The sequence below is a fragment of the Clarias gariepinus genome, chromosome 16 (genome assembly GCF_024256425.1).
Source record: "Clarias gariepinus isolate MV-2021 ecotype Netherlands chromosome 16, CGAR_prim_01v2, whole genome shotgun sequence".
Classification (NCBI taxonomy): Eukaryota; Metazoa; Chordata; class Actinopteri; order Siluriformes; family Clariidae; genus Clarias; species Clarias gariepinus.
The window spans coordinates 12,048,149-12,064,151 of record NC_071115.1 but is presented as its reverse complement, the minus strand read 5'-3'; the positions used below and the strand labels follow the sequence as shown (position 1 = coordinate 12,064,151).

The 16,003-nt window shown below is 38.3% G+C and overlaps 1 protein-coding gene across 1 annotated transcript; it reads right to left on the bottom strand.

Annotated features, from left to right (window-relative positions):
- Positions 1-2,394: 2,394 nt before the first annotated feature.
- LOC128544380 (chymotrypsin-like protease CTRL-1) lies at positions 2,395-9,215 on the bottom strand. The gene is made up of 6 exons (XM_053514429.1): positions 9,076-9,215; positions 5,630-5,650; positions 4,244-4,406; positions 3,747-4,015; positions 2,938-3,080; positions 2,395-2,830 (listed from the first exon to the last, which is right to left on the bottom strand). The coding sequence occupies exons 1-6, from the start codon at positions 9,134-9,136 to the stop codon at positions 2,558-2,560; spliced, it is 930 nt and encodes a 309-aa protein (XP_053370404.1). The 5' UTR covers positions 9,137-9,215; the 3' UTR covers positions 2,395-2,557.
- Between the last annotated feature and the right edge of the window lie 6,788 nt (positions 9,216-16,003).

Here is a 16,003-nt window from a genome sequence, read left to right as displayed (position 1 = left end):
CATACACAGTACAATATGCAGTGAAATGCTTATACGACCGCCAGTGACCTTAAAAAGAGAATTAAAACTTATAATAAAAATGTAATATGAATAAAAGAAATAGATAGAAAATTAAATTTAACTAGGATAAAAATAGAAATTAAAATAGAAATATACTGTACATAAAAATAGAAATATATACTGTACATAATGTACTTTTTTTTTTTATTAAAATTTGGCGAAGAAAGATGGAGTGCAAATGTGCATAAAAAGTGACTTATAAAGGTGCCTTATTTAAGTGTCTTTGTGCAATGGTCCAGAATGTAAACATAAACATGTAAGTGTAGATGAGAGTGTAGATGTGTGTAAATGTGTCCATAGTGCCCATGGATGTTAAAAGATTGTACTAGATCTGCATGGTGAAGTGGTTGAGAGACCTTATCGGCTGTGGGAAGAAGCTCCTCCTCAGTCTCTCTGTGTTGGTCTTCAGGGAGCGGAAACGAACCAGGTCGTGATGTTTCCAGTCAGGATGCTCTCTATGGTGCAGCACTAGAAATTCATGAGCACCTTGGAGGGCAGTCTAAAGGCCCGGCAGGTACAGATGTTGCCGGGCCTTTTTTACCACGGTGTTGATGTGACAGGACTCTCTCCACTAGGCTTCTGTTGATGACTGGGGTCTGGTAGTTCCTCTTCTGCTTTGTACTGAAGTCCACTATTAGCTCCTTTGTCTTGCTGACATTCAGGAGAAAGTTGTTCCTCTGGCATCAGTTCTCCAGATTTCCAATCTCCTCCAGGTAGGCTTTCTCGTCGTTTTTTTGTGATCAGGCCGACCACGACAGTGTCGTCAGCAAACTTGATGACGGTGGTGAAGCTGGTAGTGGCCACGCAGTCGTAGGTGTACAAAGAGTACAGCAGGGGGCTCAGAACACAATCCTGGTGCCTTCAGTGCTGAGAGTAAGTGAGGCTGAGACATGTCCGCCCATCCTTACTGCCTGTGGTCTGCCAGTCAGAAAATTGGAGATCCACTGACACATAGATGAGCTGAGTCCCAGGTGCTCCAGCTTGGTGGTGAGTGTGGAGGGAATTATGGTATTAAATGCAGGATGAGGTTTCTTCGAGACAGGAACAATGATGGACTCTTTGAAGCATTTTACATAAAGTTGTATGTAATTTAAAAAACAGAAAAAACACAGTAAAAAAAATATGGTATTTTTACGGTTAAAAAATGTAAAAACGCTTCTAATTACTGGGATTAATAATTAATTAACTATAAGCTAAACAACCACTAGGAACCACAACAGCTTTCCACACACAGAGTTTGTATCCCATGTCTCTTGTATAAAACGTTTGTGCATGTTCTAATATTATTTTTTTATTTAATTTACATTAAAATTGCATTTGGAAAGTGCAGTAAACCAACCAGTGCTATTGATAACAGGAGCAAAAGGAAAAACCGGATACAGCAATTAGAAAATGGGACAGAAAGTTACAGTACTGTATATAACAACATCCCACATAGTATACAATAGAGTATTTAACAACATCAAAATGTAATAATGTTTCATATTACAGGACATACGATATTACGGATGTTAAGTGATATGTATAACCATACTCTATTAATGCTGGAATAACTGCAATGACAGAAACAAAGTCTGAACATAATTTTTCTTGGCTTCAACATTCTGGTAAATTCCAGAGTGCATTCAGATCAAAAGGACAATAGGTCCTTTTTTGCCAAGCAAGATGTTTATCTTCATTGATTAACTGACAGAAAGAAATGGTGCAATTGGCTTTTTACAGTTGGCATGTCAACTTTTGCTAGGAAATATGGCCACTTTGTGTCATGGTTTGCCTTAAACATGGACATACAAGTAGTTTCTAAAATAAGGTTATCTAGTGTTTTTTAAACTAAACATTTTGTTATGGACAAACTTATTTAATTTGCTAAATTGAGTAAAAATTTAGAACCTGTTTATATGACAGTGTGTCCCAAATTATCCATGTCCCCCTGTTGATTTGCAGTAAACCAGCTGCTGGGTAGATTTATATACCAATAATAAATGGCATTATAATTGTGCCTCATTTCTGCTCCAAAAACAGTTAAACAGCTTGCATACTGTTACATGTGGGCCACAAAACCAACTAATCACAAGGGTATCACAATCACATGGACAAGGGGACACTCTGGTTGGCTCTTTCTGAGTAGCCAATCTGGCTACTAATTGTGTGCATGCACAAAAAAGTTTTTTGCGGGGGTCAAAAATGATGCACAAGTATAAGGGCATAATATTAGTACAGTATATGACACACACATACAGAACTATAGCAATCCAATTATTAACCGGAGACATTGAACTTGGTTTATTTAAATGAGGAAAACTTAAAAGCTAAAAATAATGTTAAGTACATCAGGTCGTTTGACTGGTTCACATAACCTTTGAAATTTAGTTTTAAAAATGACATAGTATTAAATCAAAGTTAAAGATAAAAGCTATCTTTTTTCTTTCTTAAAATAAGTTGACTGCAGTAAGACTAATTTACTGCTGTGCTTGTATCTTTAATTTAGTTAACATCCCTAGAATGTGGATAGGAAGAAGAGGAAAGGGGTGATGGAGAAAAAAAGCAAATAGAAGAGATTGGAGGAACCACAATTGCCCCTTGAGTATGCAACAAATCCAGTTTTACTGCTGTTGGTATTGTTCTCAATCCAGACTTGGTACTGGGAGACCCTGGTGAACACAGTGGGAATGCCAGGAACAGAACATCCTTCGTTAGTGCCAAAGCTGACGATCCCAGCCTGAATCCATGTTTGGTTGAGCTTGACTACCAGTGGTCCTCCAGAATCACCCTGCATGCACAAAAGACTGCTAAGTACATGTCTGCTCTTTTACAACATGGCATTGTGTTCTGAATGTATATAGTTTTAACATTAACATCTGTTTTTAGATTTCTTACATTGCATGCACCTTTTCCTCCCGCAGCCACTCCAGCACATATCATATTGTTGGTTAATAAATCTCCATATACCGTTGCACAGGCAGTGTTACTGACAGTCGGCACCACCACCTCCTGCAGAGTTTGTGGGGCTGCCAGATCCACTGTGAAGACCAATGATTAAGTTTTATTAACATGTTTTAAAATAATGAAACCTGCTGAAAAATCTAGCTGTGTCTGAACACCTAGTGACAAAAATAAAGTTTAAGCTAATCAAACTGGTAGAAGCTGTTTGCTGCTTGGTAAGTATTTTCCAGCTTCCTTATTATTTGAGTAATTTAACTAAGTAGTGTTCGAGAATTGGTGTTCAGTGTTCAGCCTTTATTTGTCACATATACATTACTGAAAATTGAAATTCCTTATTCTTCGCATATTCCAGCTTCTTGTTAGTAAGCTAGGGTTAGGGCGCAGTGTCAGCTATTATACAGCACCTGGAGGAGAAAGGGTTAGGGCCATTGCTCAAGGATCCAAGAGTGACAACCTGGCGAAGTTGTGGCTCGAACCACAGACCTTCCAATCAGTAACTCAGAGCCTTAACACACCGAGCCATTACCACCTGCCCTACAGAGGAATTTCTTATTGCCTTCTGTTGCATTACTTTCTTTAGTATTTCTTTACACAAAACTGGATTTTACTGCATGAAAAAATGCTCCAAAGAAAGGAAGATTACATTTCTTTCAAATTTACATATGAAAACTTTACTAAAAAACTAATACAATGAAATCAACTGATTAAGCATAAAACATTTTGTGTATCTATGCGTCACTCACCATTAGTAGCAATTCTACCCCATCCTGTGATCCAGACATTTATACCACCAGAAAAAGAACTGCTGCTTGCTGCGAGGCAAACCGGCAATACGTACTCATTGAACGTCACTACAGAGGACAGCTGGACTAGAGCAATGTCATTGTCAATGATGGTACTGTTAAAGTTTGGGTGGATGATAATTTTAGAAGCGCCTCTTTGCTGAATATTAGTGCTCGTCCCCTGCAGATTCCGTGCTCCTAGTACCAATGTGATAGGTACTGCATTAGGGCTAAAAATGAAAAGAAGAGCTATTGAGACCCCTATATACAGTCCTATAAACTCATATAAAGACTAGTGGGTGTTAGTTGAACTTTTTAAGTGTTAATTCAACACTGGGGAATTTGCTGTGTGCTTTCATTAAACTAAGGGAAACCTTAAGAGCTATACATGATGAAAATGCAAATAGCTACATTACTATTGTGTGGTTATTTTATTTTCTTAATCATAACACTTATACCTTTGGAAACAGTGAGCAGCTGATAAGACCCAGTTTTCATTGATCAGGCTGCCACCACAGAAATGGAAGCCCTTTGTCTGAATGCTGACCTGCCAAGGCCAGGAACCGACAGCAGCATTTGCACCCCCAACAATTTTTGTGTTCAGTGGAGCCCGACCACACACTTGTAGAAAAGAATATTAATTATTACATTATAATAAGATTACAACATTAGTCAAAAGTACAGTGTGTCCACAAAAGCAAAACAAGATCAAAAGAAAGCTAGATCAAGATCAAAAGAAAGCTTTCACTGCTTTACCTACAACTTTCTGGTTAATATTTTGTTTTACAGATTCTAGGATACTGTATTTTCTTTTACAGTATTAATACAATAAAATCACTGCATTATTACTGTAGCTATACAATAAGGTCCTTTAATACAGTTTAAGCTAAACATATTTCACAGCTAAACAAGTATGACACGTACATTATTTTATTTATTTTACCATATTTAAAAAAAAAAAAAAACTTTTCATATGGCAACATTGTTATAGGCTATATTCCTTATATACTCTTTATCCCAATTAATTATCGGCTTGTTTGCTACATAATTTTCACCCATGTCTAATTTGCTTTCAATCTTTTGTGCATACTCACATTTGGATAACACCTATCATTTCTGGAACATGTAAATACATACCTACATTGCCAAATATACACATACTGCTTATTAAAACAGTAAATGTGTCTACATGCCAAAGGAAAAACTGGCAGTTCGAATTTCCAGGGAAATATAAATTTCCATAATTATTTACAAATAAAATTCTTGTGACAATTCTGTAGGGTTGAAGTTGTCAACAGTGGTGGGGGTTGCAATCATTGAATTTTTGCTGAGACCTGACAAAATGTATAAGGCCTTAACTGTATGAGGGAAACAGTCAGGGAAATAGCTCCTGTAAATTTTGGGAAAAATCCAATTAAATCATGTTTTTCTCTCAAAAGTTGTTGTTTTTATCAAATATCCAGCTAGAACACATTAGATTTTAAGATGCTTTTGGTCGATGTGAGAGCATGTACTGTGGTACGTAGTTGGTGCTTTTCTGTAGTATGTTTTGTGAATACAGTCTTGGTTCATTGTCTGTTTTGTTACAGGTGTGCTCTGGTAAACTTCTCAAAAAGCACCAATGCATAGTTAAACACAGACACAAATATTGGCTTTGTATAAGCCCTGTGAAAGTTTACTGAATTTGAATTGCTGATTCTTTTACTAGAAAAAGTAACTTTAGTCAAGGCTGAGTTACAATTTGGGTTAACTTGAACATCATGTTATTGCAAACCTGTCAGTTTACTGTAAATCTTGTGATTATAATTCTCATAGCGTTCATGTTGTTTAAATCATGAACTTACCACTTAGCTGTGCAAGTGAGCCTAGTGGAAAAGGAGGAGAAGAGCACAACAGTATATCAAAAACACATATTATATTAACAGGAGAGAAAATACATAACTGTATTATATTATTAAATAGTACTACTGTATATAGTGCTATATACTATTATTATACTATAACTATATTATACAGCTACAAAGGGAACAGAATACATAAAATCACTATGGGCACATTGTCAGGTTTGTAGGGAAATAGCCAGTGTGTAAGTACAAATGTTAAGAGTTCAATATATTTTTAAACAAACAAATCCAAAATGGGATCAAGAACATGAACAAAACAACCAATCCTTTAACTAACAAAGACAAAGAAAACATAGCAAACCAGCCCAAAAACTCTGATAACAAAAACAGATGTGAGACCACTCAATGAATAATCCAGGAAAAATTCATACACATGACTAAACAAGGCTAGAGATAATGACAATCAGAAAATATGACGGAGGTGCACTTTGATAAAGTCCCTAGTAAATATCAAACACAAAACCAAATCAGAATCACCTATTAGTGATTATTTAATTACTATTCATTTTTATATTTATTGTAATTAATATAAAATTAATTTTATAATTAAAAAATAATTACCTATTAATTATTCATTATTATTATTATTATTATTATTATTGTAATGAGTGTACACCTTTAAGAAAACGTCATTACGTCATAACGTAGTTGGTTAGTAAGTCAGAGACATGACTAGCAGCTCTGTTCACATGTGCTCATGGCCGAGTGTAAATAAAGTGTGTCCTGAGCTCCGGGGTCCGTTCTTCGTACGTCGCTAACTCAGTTAGCTGGATTTGATTGTTGTGGATTTGTCCTGATCTTGGATTGTTTCGTTCTTCGATGCGCTTCTAGCATTTGTTGTCATAGCAACATATCCGTAAGTTTGAACCTGCTCGGGAGCAGGTTTATTTCATGTAAACAGGATTTAGCCTGCGCTCCTGGCGGGTTATGATTGGTTGAAATGGCGAGGTCACATCTGATTGGTTAAAGAGCATGACCGACTCACGTGGAAAAAGAAAAGTATATGCCCCCTGCCATGGACTCCCCCACCCACACACACACACACACACACACACACATAATCGCTATCAAATATTATATATGAACATAAATTCATAGGTTTATTATTATCAAATATGATATTACTATTATAATAAACCCTAGGCACGAGACAGCCGTCAAGACCATTAATACAAATTCTTGTATAAATGTTTATTTTGTAACATTTATTTTTCAGGGGTTTGTCATAAAAATATGCTAATAAATATTTATATATATATTAAAAATTAAAATTTTATAATGATAAATTGGACGAAACTAATTTTATTATAAAATAAACAATATAAAACTATACATAATATTTCTATTTTTTCATATACAACATATTTATTTTCATATTGCTTATTTTATTTTATTGTCTCATGTAATTTGTAATTTGTAAACCATTAACCTATAAATTTATGTTCTAATATAATATTTGATAGCGATTATGTAGGGGGGGCAATCCATGGCAGGGGGGCATTTCAGCGCATAACACGTGTTACAAAAAAAAGTTGAGCCGGTCTTTTTCCATTTCGTCAACCAATCGGAGGGGTTGTGATCAGTGTTTCTACTGTCGATGCATATCGCCTTTTAAACCAACGCACGAGCGCGCAATAATCCTAGACAACTCAATCCAGCTCTACTAATCATCAACAACAGGTGAGCTCGAAGAACCGACTTAGCCGGATCATAATTAGCACGATGATCTCATCTTAGATGTGTCAATTCATCTCGGATGTGTCAAGCGACGTACGAAGAACGGACCTCTGCTCTATGATTAGACTCTTCAAACATTAGAATTCTGTAAATGTTTCGAAGAAGGCCATATATCCATAAACGAAGATGCCAGCTTATGTGACTAGGAGTCGTTTCCTTGAACATTCAGTGAGTGGAATGTCCGATTTGTCCTTCCGTCTGTGGGTACTGTACTGCGAGTTATTGTCACATCTCCCCCATACAGTTCAAGGTTTTTTTGTTTGTTTGTTGTTGTTTTTTTGGTTGCTTGTACACTCACGGAACACTTCATTGGGTACAACTGATCACCTACTAATTCATGCAGTTTCCTAATCAGCCAATCGTGTGACATGATTTGTATCACTGTCATGCAAATATATGCAACTGTGTTATCTTCACCATACCTTAGTTTTTTGACTATGGCATCATTGTTGACATGTTGTGTATTTCTGTAACTGTTGATCTCACAAACAACATTATCTACAGGTGATTAGAATGGTGCAACAAACTGAAAAATTCCAGTAAGTCCTCTTTGACCAATAGCTAACAGAGCAGGCTGTACTGGTTTAGACTTAACCAGATTAAACAATTGCGGTGAGCAGAAGAACGTCTTAGAATGCACAAGAAGTCAAAATCTTAAGTGGATTTAATTTCAGTCAGCAAGGAACAGAAAGGTGAGGTTGGCACAAGCGCACCAAAACTGTACAGTTAATGACATCTAGTGTATCTCTGCTACTATCTGTTTCTGGTGGGGTCAGAAATCGGGACCAAAACAGGAGTCCATGAACCCAGCCTTGCTTGTAATGTATCAACACTCTCAGCTGGTGCAAATTATTTGGGGAACGTTTTTATGCCCCACTTTAGGCCTGTTAATAGCAATTAATTATTGCTGAAAGCCACAGCCTTTTGGGTATTGTTGCTGACCATGTTTCTCCCTCCACAGCCCCAAAGCCTCCACCTTTTATGATCTTTTAATGGCTACTTTTAAAATATTAATGCACACACCATGCCACAAAACAAGATTGTCTCAAACTGGTTTCATGAACATCTAACTAACGTGTTGCCCATCTCTTCATTTTTCTCAGAATCGCAGCAACCATGTTTCTCGCTGACTCACTCATTCTTTCTAAAGATGGTGATGTGTTTCGGTCATGTCATGTTTCAATCAATTCAGGCTTTTCATTCTATAAATTCAGACTTTCCATAGCCTTTCCATTCAATATATTCTGACATTTTATTCAATATAATCAAAATCCATTCAATACATTCAGACTTTTCATTCAATATATATGGAGTTTTAATTCGGTTTTCCCATGAATATTTTCATTAACAGCTTGCCATAACGTGTATATATATATATATATATATATATATACACACACATATATGTAAGGCAGGTAGGGAAGGCATACATGCGTGTATATACTGTATATATATTCAATTCATAAAAGTTTATGTACATTGCGCTTTTAAAAATCGTCATTGTCTCAAAGCAGCGTCACAAAATGAAAAGATAATTTATGGAATTGTATATGAATACATAACATTGCTCTACATAATATATATATTTTTTTATGTATATATATTATCTAAAGAAATGTTATGTATCTCATAATCAGCATTTCACCTACCTGTTGCATAAAGGAGCAGACAACATACAGCACACACGACTTGACATAAATTCATTTCCATTTCTGTGTGTTTCTGGTTTCAGCTAGTTGGCTGCGTCTCTAACCATATGAGTTGCTTCTTCCTTGTTGCAGACTTTATAATAAACATGACACCTGTAACCTCCCCTACCCGCCTTACCGGCTACTGTAAATACACTCATAAGAAGTTGCTTCACACACTGGTTCAGAACTAGATCTTACATGACGTCGAGAACTTCCTTAAGTGTGTAAATTTGTGTTCACTTCTTTGTGGAATTGTATGTTGTAGAAAGCTCTTAAATCAACTGACATTAAAATGAATTAGTGGCTTATATAAAAGATATAACAAATATATTTATCTCTACAAGTATTCATATTTCTTTTACATTAACTTTTAATGTTTGAAACTTATTCATATGCCATTCTCATTGGTGAAAGATAGACAATGTGAAACTATTTCTTGGAATTCTTTTTTTAACTTATTACTATTTCAACATTTCTTAAAACCCATGTAGACATCAGGCTAAACAGGTTATTTTACATTTTTTCACTGAACACTACTTTAGTTTAATGTTTACTGTACAACATTATACTTATTCCTAACAGGAAGGAATTGCAATTTACTGGTAATGTGTAATGTTTTAGATCATATAAAGTATAATATGTAACTTAATTTACGGCACAAAAGGTTTACAACCAAGGGAACCTTTTAAACAATGCAAGTCTTAGGTGAAAGTGAAACGTAGCATTTGTTTGCTATGTTACGGTAACAAGGTTTAGTTTAAGGCTGATTTTCTTTCAAACAAAAATGCCACATGAGGCAGAAATTAAGTTCACCTCAAAGAGATTTTGACCCCAAAGCATGCAATGTCTCTTGTACACAAAGTTTGTACATTTTAAATGTTGTATAGTTGTATAGTTTCTCTACTGCACTTTGTTCTAAAAATATTAGTGCATGAAACCAGTGCTATTGATAGTAGGAGTAAGAGTTGGAAAAAAAGGAAGCACTGATGTGAAACAGAAGGTTATTACAACATCCCACATAGTTTTAAGTACAGTATATACAGTAATAAGGTGTTCATACAGCATCAAAATCATGGACATTAGGTGACGTATAAACATACTCCATTAATGCTGAGATAACTGCAGTGACAGTAACACACAAAAAACATCTTTTTTTTTTTTTTTTTTGCCATAAACATTTTCCGTGGCTCAGTATGTGTCGACTTTTGCTAGGAAATAGGGTTGCTCCATGTCAGGGTTTTCCTAAAACATGAAAGTTCAAAGCTTCTAAATAAATGTTATATAGTATTTTTTTTAATTAAACATTTGTTCCAGCCTTGTGTGCCAGAAGTAAATAATTTGCTAAAATTAGTGAAAGTCCAAAAACGCCATTTAGCATCTTATGCTGTCTAACTGTTCATATGTCAGTGTACCATGTCCAAATTAATGTGGCAGGTTTTAGATTTTGTACCTGATGCAGTAACCCAGCTGCTGGGTAAATTTATATGGCAATAATAAATAGTATCATAATTGTGCCTCATTTCTGATAAAAACAAACTCTTGCTTGCTCAGCCCGTAGGTCACAAAACCAAACAATCAGAGGCTGGGCAAAAGAACATCCTGGTCGGCTGTTTTTTTTCCAATCTGGCTTCAAATTGTGTTTGTGTACGATTTTTTTTATTTATTTCGTTTTTGCTCAGCAAAACGCTGCACAACTAGCGCAGAGAAATTCAGCCACAAACTAGAGACACTAGGCTTGGTTGTTTGGTTCATTTAAATTAATTTAAAAAAGGTTTGAATGTTGTATACTGTACATCAGGCTTTTTAAACACAATCCTAGATTTTGTTTCATATGCAGTTAAACCTTCTTTTAAAAATGCATTTTTTGTAGAAGTTACAGTATTTTAAACTATCTACTACTATGCATCATAGCACATAGCCAACTTCTAAATGTCACGGGTGGTCTGTGTGAGGCAGGCTTGGAGGACCCAAAAGCAGACACAACAGAATAGGTTCAATATAACTGATTTTAATGCACAATGTCAAGGTCAAAACAGATGAATTATAATCAAAAGGAAAGTTACTTTATTTAAATACCACTAATTTAACGCAGAAAATAAGAGTCAAAAGGAGGAGATTGAAATAAAAAAAACATTACTTTGAAGTGAGCTGTGGCGTGGCTGAGCAGAGGCTGTAGGTAGGAGTTAAGGAGCGAGTGGCACAGAGCGTGCGCGGTGGCCAGCAGAGCGCGCGCGGCTGAGAACGCGCAGTCTGGGCAAAAGCTGCAGCAGTGTGAGCGCGGCTGTGTGGAGAGATGAAGTCCGCTGCGCGCGTACTGAATCCGGCGCGCCGGTAGAGGGAGAGCAGCAGCAGCCGAGGGAGATCAGAGCTGCAGTGATCCTATGGGTATCAACAGAATCGCAGTCGAAAGGGAAAGCAAATGTTCAAAGCCGGGTTATCAGTCAACAAAGCAAACAATTCCAATTCGTGAAGCAAAACTTCAGGGGAGAAAAAGGGTCAACAACGTGAGAGGCAAAATGTATATTTTAGTAAAACACTAGGCACAAAAACACTTGGCTTGGAGCACGCAATCATTCGGCAATAGTTCGCTGTCTGAGGAAGAGTTATATAGAGTGAAAGTGATGAATGAGATTAGGCGCAGCCGTGCTCGAGCATGAACGAACGAGGCGGCAAAAGCAACGGAATGGAGTGTGGAAAGGAGTCGCTGGAGATCATGACTTGGCTTGAGCAGAGGGCGTGACTTACCGTTACACTAAATCTATGTTTTTGTTTAGTGTTTCATTTTTTTACATTCTAGAACAATACTGGAGATTTTAAAACTATGAAACACATAACAATCAACAATCATTTTAAGACAAAAAAAATCAGCTCTTCTGGAACAGTTCTTGCCATAGTAGTATTGTCAAGTGTATTTGCACCATGAGGAAACTGGCTCTCATGAAGACCGTCACAGGAAAGCCACATTAAAACTTACCTCTGTTGCAGAGAAGAAATTCATTTAAAGTTACCAGCCTTAAAAAGCACCAATTAAGAAACAACACCTCAGATTGGAACTATTATAAATGCTTTACAGAGTGTAAGTAGCAGACACATTACAATATCAACTGTTCAAAAAACGCCTTCAGTATTTTTTTACAGTGTAGAAAGAAATTTCAAAAATCAGGGAAAAATACTGAATTAGATAACATCTTAGGTAACATCACTAGAATGTGTATAGTGGGAGGAAGAAAGGGATAACGGGCAAAAAGGAGCAGAAACATCCAGTAGTAGTGGTAAAGCTCACAATCCCAGCCTGAATCCATGTTTTGATGTCTTGATCAGAAGTGGACCTCCAGAATCACTCTGCATGCACAAAAGACTGCTAGATGTCTGCTCTTTTACAACATGGCATTGTGTTCCGAATGTATATAGTTTCAACATTAACATGTTTTAAGATTTCTTACATTGCATGCACCTTTTTTCTCCTGCAGTGAGGCCAGCACGTATCATATTGTTCCCTTTCAAAGGCTACACTCAATGCTGCGTGAAAACGCTATGGGAACATCTTGTCATGTTGCCGGTGCTGTGTCGAAGTTGGTTCCCCCATCAGGATGCGTTTTTTTAGCCCCACCCCCGTGAAATCGGCACAGGGAACGCGCATTTAGGAGAAGGCTCGCCCGCGAAGGGTTATGCGCGGACCACTGAGATTCTACGGAGCGCGATAAAGGCAAAAAAGGAAATTGTTAGCGGTTTTTTAATCCCCTGACGAACTCTAGCCATCAGGATGTGTTTCCCTTGTTATATTGGACATATTTAGAATGATGAACCTCGGCCGAGTCACTTTTCAGTATTGTTTATATTTAATCACTGGTATACACTACCCATGATTTGTTTATGCTATTAAAAAAAAATACAGTATATATTTAATATAAAGAAATGGACCACTACGAGTGCTGATTTCTTTCATATGCAGTTTGGGTTAATTCAAATAGATGTGACCTAGTGAATTGACATCACGCGGATAAAATGCTTATTATCTCGCATAATAATAATAATAATAATAATAATAATAATTATTATTATTATTATTATACCAATTATTATTATTAATAATAATAATAGTAATAATAATAGTAGTAGTAATAATAATTATATATATATAGACGATCAGCCTGGCATGTGATAGGCTGGTGTATAACTACGAATTAATTAATGGATCTCTCAATCTACGAATCTGGCAATGGAAAGGGAGGGGAAGATTAGAAGATCAGGAGGGAAAATTACACTCCTACATCACATGACCCAACGTCAGCGACGCACTGCCTAATATCTGAATAAATCGTTCAAAAAATGGAGCGTAAACGCAAAGGAGGAGCAGAGAGTCAGCGTAAAAAAAAAAGGAAAAAAGCCCTGGCCGCAGACGCAGCAAGCTGCTGCAAAATCCCAGCCATGTTCGCCAGTAAGGGAACAGGTCGGTCAAGATTACATTTACATTATATTTATAATAATTTGGCAGACGAACACTTTCATCCAAATCACTTAGATCATCACAATCGATAAAACTAAACCAACAAACGAGCAACGATATGTAAGTGCTGCTGTGCTGTGTCAAGTCTCGTTTCGTCTGAAAAGGTGACGAAGGAAGCAGCAGTAGCACTAGTGCTGTAAATGCTCCTGCTGTTGAGCTAGAGGTGGTGGACAGTTCAGCGTTTGAGTCAGAGCAGGGACCTTCAGGTAAAGTTAAAGATAAGCTAAACTAAACATGCAGGCAGCAGGCTATACTTTTTAAACATGTGCTTTTTATGATTTATAAGATCAGTAGTAGGACTGTGATTTTGGGGACATACAACTGATGGCTGCACAATTATAAGTACAGATGATTATCATATTGCAGAGCAACTAGATGTGCAGAGTGAGAGAGAGAAGGATTCAGGGAAAGATTAAGGAGACAGTGAAAGCCTTTATATCTCTTTTGATTATTTTGCCTGTCCACAGTCTAAGGATTTAGATTTTTTTTTTTTAAGTATCAAGTTTTATTAAGTATCACCCAATTCAAACGCCTACTGGTGTACTAGTAGTGCTAATTACTTACTGTTTACTCTTACTGGTCTGTTCCACATAATGCCATAATTGAGTAAACATTCTTATCTGTTACTTACGCTGTCATAGGTTTTGTTAAGTTTATTTGTGTTTGTGTTTCTGATGCATTTGATATACTAGAGTTTTGAGCACTGAAAATACATAAAATGTAAATATTTCAAACATGTGTCTCTTATTATCTCTTTTAAAAAGCCAATTTTCTATTTGTCATTGGTTTGGTAGTATAAATGGTGTATTCCTAGTGAGTTGTTAAGGGCTATTTTTTATTCATTTATATTGCATCTGGTAGTCTACCTGTTACAATAATAGGGTTAGCCTACAAGTTTATCAGTCCAGTAGATTACATGAATAGGGTGGTGGTGACTGCAGCAGCAGAGGTGGCCTGGGAGTGGAGTCAAATTCCCGGCCTGAATTATTGTCCCAGTCCGCCACTGTATATATATATACAATTATATATAATTATATATTGTGGCGTTTTTACGCCGGAAAGGATGGTGGAGAGACGAGTGAGCTTATTTGCTGCCCAATGCAACTGGCTGGGAGTATTTTATTATGTAGCACAATCTCACAACACGAACACATGAGACGGCTCAAAAGACACACATATCACACATACCCTGGCTGAAGCCACTAAACCAAACACCTTTCCCCAACACGGTGAACACATAACAGTCCCTCCCGCAAAGCATGATGGTTATTACCCGAAACCCCGCCCACGCCACATTGCCCCCACCCGAGCTGTGACCGTCCCCGGTCACCATGGCGAACTCAGTCTAGCAGGCGTGACGGTGGTCGGCGCTGGCGTTGTGAACGCCGGAGTCTTTTTGCGGGGGAAGGCGGGGCACAGCCCTCTTCCTAAGGCGGACCGGCCTCCACAGAGCTCAATGTTTTGCTGACGTGGGGCTGGTAGGGAGCGAGCCGGTCCCGGTGGAGCACGACCAATCGCGACCGCCCCGTCAACCGCACCCGGTAGACCACATCAGAGAGCCGTGCGACAACCGTGCAGGGGCCCACCCAGTGCGACATAAGCTTAGGTGAGAGCCCCCTTTTCCTTCCGGGGGAATACACCCAAACCTGCTCCCCAGTAGCAAAGTCGCGCCCCCGGCTGTGAGTATCGTACACGCGGCGCTGCTTAACCCCGGCGTCCGCCAAGTGTCTACGCGCCAATTCGTGGACACGAAACAGTTTGTCTTTCAATGACCAAAAATAATCCAAACCTGGTTTCGTGGGTAAATCCACTTGGGGAGGGGGCCCGAACACCAAATCCACAGGCGTGCGCAACTCGCGACCGAACATTAACGCAGCTGGCGTCAGTTGCGAGGACTCCTGCACCGCTGTACGATACGCCCAAAGCACGAGAGGCAAATGCTCGTCCCAATCTTTTTGCCGGTCGCTGGTAAGCACGGCGAGTTGGGTGGTGAGTGTTCGGTTGAACCGTTCCACGAGGCCGTCACTTTGTGGATGCAGGGGCGTGGTGCGGGTCTTTTTCACCCCGAGGCGCTCGCACACCGCCGCAAACACCTCCGCCTCGAAGTTACGCCCCTGATCGCTGTGCAACTGCTCCGGGGCGCCGAATCGGCTGAACACCTCATCCACCAGCACTCGAGCCGTGGTGGAAGCGCTCTGATCCGGAACAGCGAACGCCTCCGGCCACTTGGTGAAATAATCCATGGCCACCAGCACATAACGATTCCCGCGATTAGAGATGGGAAACGGCCCCAGAATGTCCACGCCCATACGTTCCATGGGCGCCCCCACCCGAAAGTCTTGCAAGGGTGCTCGCGAGCGCTGGGTAGGGCCCTTCTTT

What these genes read in the sequence shown, in the direction of transcription:
- LOC128544380 (XM_053514429.1), bottom strand. Translation starts at nt 9,136, where the DNA reads ATGGAAATGAATTTATGTCAAGTCGTGTGTGCTGTATGTTGTCTGCTC. An exon ending in GCTGCTCACTGTTTCCAAAG is followed by an intron (nt 4,016 to 4,243) that starts GTATAAGTGTTA and finishes TTTCATTTTTAG; the next exon opens with CCCTAATGCAGTACCTATCA. An exon ending in GAGGAAAAGGTGCATGCAAT is followed by an intron (nt 2,831 to 2,937) that starts GTAAGAAATCTA and finishes TTGTGCATGCAG; the next exon opens with GGTGATTCTGGAGGACCACT.